At 44.5% G+C, this 7673-nt stretch overlaps 1 protein-coding gene across 1 annotated transcript; it reads left to right on the top strand.

Annotated features, from left to right (window-relative positions):
• The first annotated feature begins 621 nt into the window (after positions 1–621).
• LOC134293634 (uncharacterized) lies at positions 622–6738 on the top strand. Its single transcript, XM_062961794.1, has 2 exons — positions 622–3138; positions 6354–6738. Exons 1-2 carry the CDS (start codon positions 1510–1512, stop codon positions 6459–6461), a joined length of 1737 nt encoding a protein of 578 aa, XP_062817864.1. The 5' UTR covers positions 622–1509; the 3' UTR covers positions 6462–6738.
• Positions 6739–7673: the final 935 nt, after the last annotated feature.

The following is a 7673-nucleotide window of genomic DNA, read 5'->3' as shown; positions in this document are numbered from 1 at the left end:
CATTGCTTAAGTCGCATTGACTGACCGTCTGCGCAGGGTTCCATACTTCGCACTTTAACAACACAACAGTTCAATGCTAAGGCTTCCTGCCAAATGGAACTGTAGAGGAGAGTCTACTGAACAAGCCAGTATCTGCCGCATACCAGGACTACCATCTGTTGAGGAGTTACGAAGGTGGAAGCATTACTTTTCATTCTACCCTTGTATGTACAATTGTCTGTCTTGTCCTTGTATAAATGGCACTGAATATTTGCAGTATATGTATGTTCTGTGATCCGCCCCGAGTCCCCTTTGGGGTGAGAAAGGCAGAATATAAATACTGTAAATAGATAAATAAATAATCTAAACTGTCATACAAAATCTAAAATATCTGCTTTGAACTCATATAATCCAGTTCAAAGCAGATAATGGGAACTATCAGATTTGATGATCTGGGTTATATGGATCCAGCCTTAGAGGACCTTGTATGAAATTCCCTTCAAGGATGAAGCCAGTATTGTTTATTGTTAACCACAGTTTCATATGAGAAACCATAATCTAAATTATCTTTCCAAACCATGCTCACTGTAAATAGTTTGCTATAAATTGTCTGAGCTGGCAAAGCATAGTTGCAACCAGATGTTAATAAAGATAATGGAGATGAGCGTATGAATATATGAAGCCTAAAGAAACATAAATAGTTGTGAGGCATTGGTAGTGTTTGGAATGATAGTTTGCCTTGTCCAATGATCAGAGACACATTAAAAATCAGAGTTCTGGAAGAATATTTTGTATATCCACAGGAACTTCAGTTTCATGTATTATTTTAACATCTCCACCCTATCCTTTCTGCTCCCATCCCTTTACTCATTGGTTAATTTTCAGTTTTCAATGTGATTGAATTTCCATATTTTTTGGAAAAAGTCAGACCGTGGATTCAAGACTTGTTGATTGATTTTTGCCCAGTTATTTTGTACATCCATTTAAGACTTAAGCAGACTTAAAGCTGAAGTCTTCCATGCACCTATTTGGGGTTATATTCCCAATGGACACAGAAAGGATTTTATTCCTTGTGAAACTGGATTGATTGGACTGTAATGTAACTGTCATGGAGCCAGATCCCAGGGCTGAATTTCCAAGCCCTGAATCTGACTTCATAACATAAAACAACCCTGCAAGCACCTGGCGGGAGAAGATAAAATGAGCCTGGGAACTCAGAGTTGAAAGTATAAACAATTATAATTGCTGTAGTGTGTGGGAATAGAAATCATGGTAGAAATGTGATCCCGAAGGTGGGGTTTGATGATGATATTTGCGTGTGATATTACGTTGCATCAGAAGTGATAAAATTAGATGTATGTAAACATTAGGTCATTCTCGACTTTTCCAAAGTCATGTATTCTTCAATAAAGATTGAATTTGAGAGCAGCTATCTTTGATCTGCGTTCAGACTGGTCCTTTGAAGTGAGCCTGACATTAAAGTCGAGAATCCATTTCTCACCCTCCTGCGGAATTCGCAGTGAAGTGATAATGAGTGAAGAAGGAGATCAAAGCCCAAATGGGGCAGAGAGGCCTTTGCAAGGGGCCCGGCCGAAGAGAGAAGAAACGCTGCAAGCCATAGCTTCCTCTACGGGGTACCCCAGGCCGAACGGCGTGACCCAGAGAATTCCCAGGGGAGGAAGAGGCGTCTCTGCGGCTGCAGAAACCAGTTGGGGATCTGGAGGAAGTATGCCGGAGACCGTGGCCCTGCGGTTATCCATCCTGGAAACTAATTTATCCAGGCTGTCGGAAACCGTGGGGAGATTGGTGCCATTATTGGAAGAGAATCTCCAAAAGGAGCCCAGCCGATATGGCGCCGAGAGAGAACCAAGTAAAGAAGGAGATTGGAGCCAGAGGGGCCAGCGAGCGTCAACGCAGAGTCCCGTGGCGGCAAGGGACGAGGGAGATGAGGAATACTGGCGGGAGCTGGAGTTCCGGGACAGAATGGCGCGAGAAGTGGAGCGTCAGCGAGCCCTGGGAACTCTGAGGCCGCCATCTCCAACAGAGCTCCCAACCCCCCGAATGGGCGTCGGGGTGGAAAGGCCACTGGGGCCAGGGATCGGGTCCAGTGGATTGGCAGACGAAGGCGGAGAGGAGCGGGGGATCCAGGAAGAGGAGGAGGATGTGCCGTACGACGAGGAAAGGCGAGATGAGGGGGCTACAGCAAGGCCAGTATGCGGATGGGCGGAAGAGCCGACAGCGGCGGCAGACTTTCGGGAGCCGCGCAGAATGACCACCGGAGTGGGGCGCGGCGTGTTCCAAGGAGCCGCCCGAGGAAACCTGATGCAACCCTTCCCCATGCCTCCCAGACAGCATCAACGGGCTGCAGAATGGATGCCTAGAAGGGAAGATCTCAAACTAGAATACGGAGGGGAATCAGATGAACTGAACTTTTTTCTAATTAGCATCAGAGGATACATGGAAGACAATGCACACACATTCCCCTCCGAGGCAAGCAGGGTTCGAGCCATCGGCAACACACTAAAGCGAGGAGCAGCCAGCTGGTATGTGCAGCTTCATGCCAGACGCGACCCATGCCTGAGGTCAGTGCCCCGCTTCCTCGCCGCACTGGAAAACCGGTTCAGAGACCGGCTAGAGCAATTGAGGGCTCGAGACCAGCTGAAAGGAATAAAGCAGAGGGACAAAACAGTGCCCGAGTACGCAGAGGAATTCCTTCACCTCGCGGAAAGGGTACCAGAATGGTCTGAAGTGACCAAAGTGGAATTATTTAAAGAGGGACTACGCCCCGAGATTTTCAGCTGGGCAGCGCACAGAGACGACCCCGAAACGCTCCAGGGATGGATTCAACTAGCGGGGCGCGTCGAATCCACCCTGGCCCAAGTAAAGCGCTTCAGGAGCGGCAGCGGCCAGCAAAGACCGGTGGCGAGGGGTCGAGGAGAAACGAGGAAGCAGGAAAGACCCGGAGGGAGGCCGGGGATTCCCTCCAGAGGAGACGACAACAAACCTAAACCGGGATGCTTTGTATGTGGGAAGACGGGCCATCGAGCAGCAGAATGCTGGGCCCGGAAGGGGGAGCCGCCAAAAGCCCCAAAGCCCAAGCCAGCAACCGGGAGGCGCGCGGAAGAGGAGGTGCAGGCCCCAGAATCTTCAGAAAAACTGGTGAGTCGGGACAACCGCATGATAGTAGTGCCAATCTGCCTCTCAGGGCTAGAAAATCGGGCCACCTGCAAGGCATTTGTGGATTGTGGGTGTTCTAGAAATATCATAACCCCGGAGTTAGCAGGAGCGCTGAAATGCCAGCAGATGGCGCTTGACTCCCCAATTGCATTTTCGCAGCTAGATGGATCAGTCGCTGCTGGGGAAGTATCTACAAAGGAAATACAGGGAATCCCATGTAAAATAGGCAAATGGGAAGGAAGAATATCCTTTGTGATAGCCCCTATTGCCACATACCACGTAATATTAGGGATACCATGGCTCGAACAGGCAAATCCTGAAGTAGATTGGAGAGGAAAAAGCCTAGCATTCAAAGAACAGCAGATGCAATGGGAGATAAGCAAAATTGCAGAAGAGGAGGACGAGGAAGATGAAGCAGGGGAAATAGACCCACAGCTATTGCCACCTGAATACAGGGACTTTGTGGATGTTTTCAATCAGAAAGAGGCCAGTAAATTGCCTCCCAAAAGGAATATAGAAGTAGAAATTGAAATAACCCCAGGAGCAAACTTACCCAAACCAAAAGTGTATCCCATGTCTGTGCAGGAGAAGGAGGAATTGAGGAAATACATTGATAAAAACCTGGCGCGAGGCTTCATTAAGCCATCCAATTCTCCTCTCGGGGCCCCAGTGTTATTTAGGAGAAAGAAAGATAACTCCCTAAGATTGTGCATTGATTATCGAAATTTAAACGCAATTACTAAGGACAATAAATACCCTATGCCCTTAGTCAAGGATTTAATTACCGTATTGAAGAAAGGGAGCATATTTACTAAACTGGATTTAATTGAAGCGTATCATAAATTAAGGATCAAACCGGAGGATACTTGGAAAACTGCATTTTCCTGCGCATTCGGCCATTTTGAATACGAAATTTTGCCTTTCGGGTTAAAAAACGGAGGCGGCTGCTTTATGCAGCTTATAAATGAAATACTACACCCGTTATTGTACAGAGGGGTATTCATATTTCTTGATGATATCTTGATTGTAACTGAAGATAAGGAAAAGCACGTAAAATTGGTCCGGGAAGTTTTGCAGAGACTAAGAGAAGCAAAGCTGTACGCAAAACTGTCTAAATGTGAATTCAATAAAACTCAAATTGACTTTCTGGGGTATCGGATATCTCCAGAAGGGTTAGCTATGGATCCAGCTAAAGTAGCAGATGTGAAAGAATGGGGAGTGCCTCAAACAAGGAGGCAATTACAATCATTTCTGGGGTTTGCAAATTTTTACAGACCCTTCATAAAAGGTTTCGCGCAAATAACCGCACCCCTTACAGAACTTTTAAAAACAAAAGGGAAAGGGGAGACAGCAAAAGTGAAAGCTCCTGGCGCCAAACTGAGTTGGACGCCAGAATGCCAAAAGGCATTCGAAACCTTAAAAGAATGCTTCACTGAAGGACCCATCCTAAAACACCCCGATATCAGGAGCCCTTTCATAATCCATTGCGATGCCTCAGACTGTGCGTATGGGGCAGTACTATTGCAAAAAGATCAAAATGGGAACTTAAAACCCTGTGGATATTTGTCACGGAAGTTCAGCGAAACTGAAAAAAGTTGGCCAATATGGGAAAAAGAGGCATTAGCCATATTAAAAGCCTTAGAATGCTGGCGACACTTCCTCGAAGGAAGCGGAATCCCATTTGAAATTTGGTCTGACCATAAGAACCTACAGTATTTAAAGTCTCCTAGAAAATTGTCCCCCAAACAAATTAGATGGGCGCAATACTTCAGCAGATTCGATTTCCAATTAAAGTTTTTTCAAGGGAAGCAGAACGTCTTGGCAGATGCTCTTTCACGCATGCCTCAACACGAAGGCATAACCACAGCAAAAGAGGGGACAATATTCTCTGACAAACAATGGGGCTTAGCTGTCAGGACAAGAGCACAAACCCAAAAGGAGGACACGGCTTTTGTTGAACTCGGCGGGGAAGAAAACTGGGGAAATGAACTGAAACAGTCTTATGAAGGAGATCAATGGATCGCGTCCAACGCAGGAAAGGGGGAACAGAAGGGGGGATTTTGGTTTGTAAACAAGAAACTGTATATCCCAGCAATATTAAGGATTAAGATTCTGCATCGTTTTCACAACAACCAGAGCGCTGGTCATACAGGAATTACAAAAACAACAAAGGCAATAGTAAAACATTGTTGGTGGCCAGGAATGAGGAAGGACATAAAGAATCATGTTGTTCAATGTGATGATTGTGCCAGAAATAAATCGGGAGGAGGGAAGCCTATGGGATTGTTACAAACAGTAGCGGAACCTACCAGACCTTGGGAATGTGTAGCTATGGACTTTGGGGGAGAACTGCCGGTTAGCAAAGGACATCGTTATATTTGGACAGTATTAGACCTGTTTTCTAAACAGGCCCACTTTATAGCGCTGACGAAACTACCATCGGCTGAGAAACTAGCTGAATTGTACATAAATCATATTTACAAACTACATGGATGTCCCAGTAGAGTAGTCAGTGACAGAGGAGTACAGTTCACAGCAAAATTTTGGGAAAAAATCTTGGAAATGCTAGGAGCAGAAAGGAGTCTAAGTTCTGCTTTTCACCCCATGACAAACGGGGCGGTAGAACGTACTCAGCAAACGCTTGGGCAGTTCCTTCGAATGTACTCTAACATGAGACAAAATGACTGGTCTAGGTGGTTGGCTTTTGCGGAACTAGCCTTTAATTCAACTATACATTCAGCAACAAATAAAACCCCCTTTGAAGTAGTTTACGGGTATGAAATACAGCCTTTACCCCAGTTGCCAAGGTGGACAGAAAATGAGGAAACAGAGGCAGGGAAGTGGAAAACGCAAATGCTAGAATGTTGGAGTCAAGTGACTGCATCCTTAAAGGAAGCACACAAAAAGTATAAAGCGTTCGCAGATAGAAAGAGGGTGGAAGGCGATAAATTAAATAAAGGAGATCTAGTGTGGTTAAGTACCCAAAACATCAAATTGGGGCTACCTTCAAGAAAACTGGGCCCCAAATATATTGGACCATTCAGAATACAGGGTGTTATCAATGAAGTGACTTTCCAGTTGGCATTGCCAAAAAGTTTAGGGAAAATACACCCAGTATTCCATCGCAGCTTACTGAAAAAGTATATGGGGACTTTGGACAAAATGGACACATAGAGTTATTGTTTAATTTGTTTCAGAACTATGATGAAAGAAGAACCGAAGAGGAGGACGAAGAAAACGAGGGCGCCATGTCATGGAGCCAGATCCCAGGGCTGAATTTCCAAGCCCTGAATCTGACTTCATAACATAAAACAACCCTGCAAGCACCTGGCGGGAGAAGATAAAATGAGCCTGGGAACTCAGAGTTGAAAGTATAAACAATTATAATTGCTGTAGTGTGTGGGAATAGAAATCATGGTAGAAATGTGATCCCGAAGGTGGGGTTTGATGATGATATTTGCGTGTGATATTACGTTGCATCAGAAGTGATAAAATTAGATGTATGTAAACATTAGGTCATTCTCGACTTTTCCAAAGTCATGTATTCTTCAATAAAGATTGAATTTGAGAGCAGCTATCTTTGATCTGCGTTCAGACTGGTCCTTTGAAGTGAGCCTGACATCTTTTTGCAACAGAACAAAACAACAGGTACTGTAATAGCCAAGGCTGAGTGGAGACAGCCAAGGAGCTATTTGGATTCCAATCTCTCAAGAACATAGGATCAAGAAATCAGTCTTGCAATGGAAAATGCATCTGTCAGAAGCCAACTCTTTCTTCCTTGACATCAGCTGAATATGGCTGACAGTTATCCTCTGGACAAAGCAACTTGGACTTCAGTGTTTAATGGTGTGGTGAGTCTGGACACATAAAACTCGTATTTTCTGCAATGCACTGTTTTGATCAGGACCAGCCCAACTGTTTTGTAAAATGAAGGTGATTACTTCAGGTAGCATATTTCAGGGAGCAGAAGAGGAACCACTAAGATTTCATGAAGGAAACCAAGACGCATGTGAAAAAAATTACAGATGAGGAAGAACACTGCAGCATTTTGGTGAGAACATACATTAAAAAACATTTGTATTGATTTGAAATGTTGAAGGTCAATGTGGAAATGGCTTGGAACAGGTTTATGACAACCACATCTGAAAGTGACAGCGATTGGGAAAAAAAGGATTTCCATGTTCCTAGAAAGCCAATTATGTTGCTTGAGCTCCTTGGAGAATAAGTCAGATTAAACAAGGAAAGTAAGTTATAAATTAATTCACCTGCTTAGAATTATTAAGCTGAAGTAGTAAACGTAGACAGTGCGTACTTGACCAGATTGCTACAATAAATTGGTTTAGGAGATGTTTATGTCCCTCAACAACTGCTGTCTTGATTGGTGATGATTCTATGACATCACAGCAAGTCAACCAACAGTTGAGTCTGAACTTGTAAAGGAGACAATACTAATCTGCTTCACTGGTGTGATGCATTAGAATATAAAATATAGCATGGAAAAATCATGTTGTGTAGCT

The sequence above is a fragment of the Anolis carolinensis genome, unplaced genomic scaffold, assembly GCF_035594765.1.
Source record: "Anolis carolinensis isolate JA03-04 unplaced genomic scaffold, rAnoCar3.1.pri scaffold_9, whole genome shotgun sequence".
Classification (NCBI taxonomy): Eukaryota; Metazoa; Chordata; class Lepidosauria; order Squamata; family Dactyloidae; genus Anolis; species Anolis carolinensis.
Note: the sequence above shows the minus strand (reverse complement) of the source record. Positions and strands in the feature narration are given on the sequence as shown.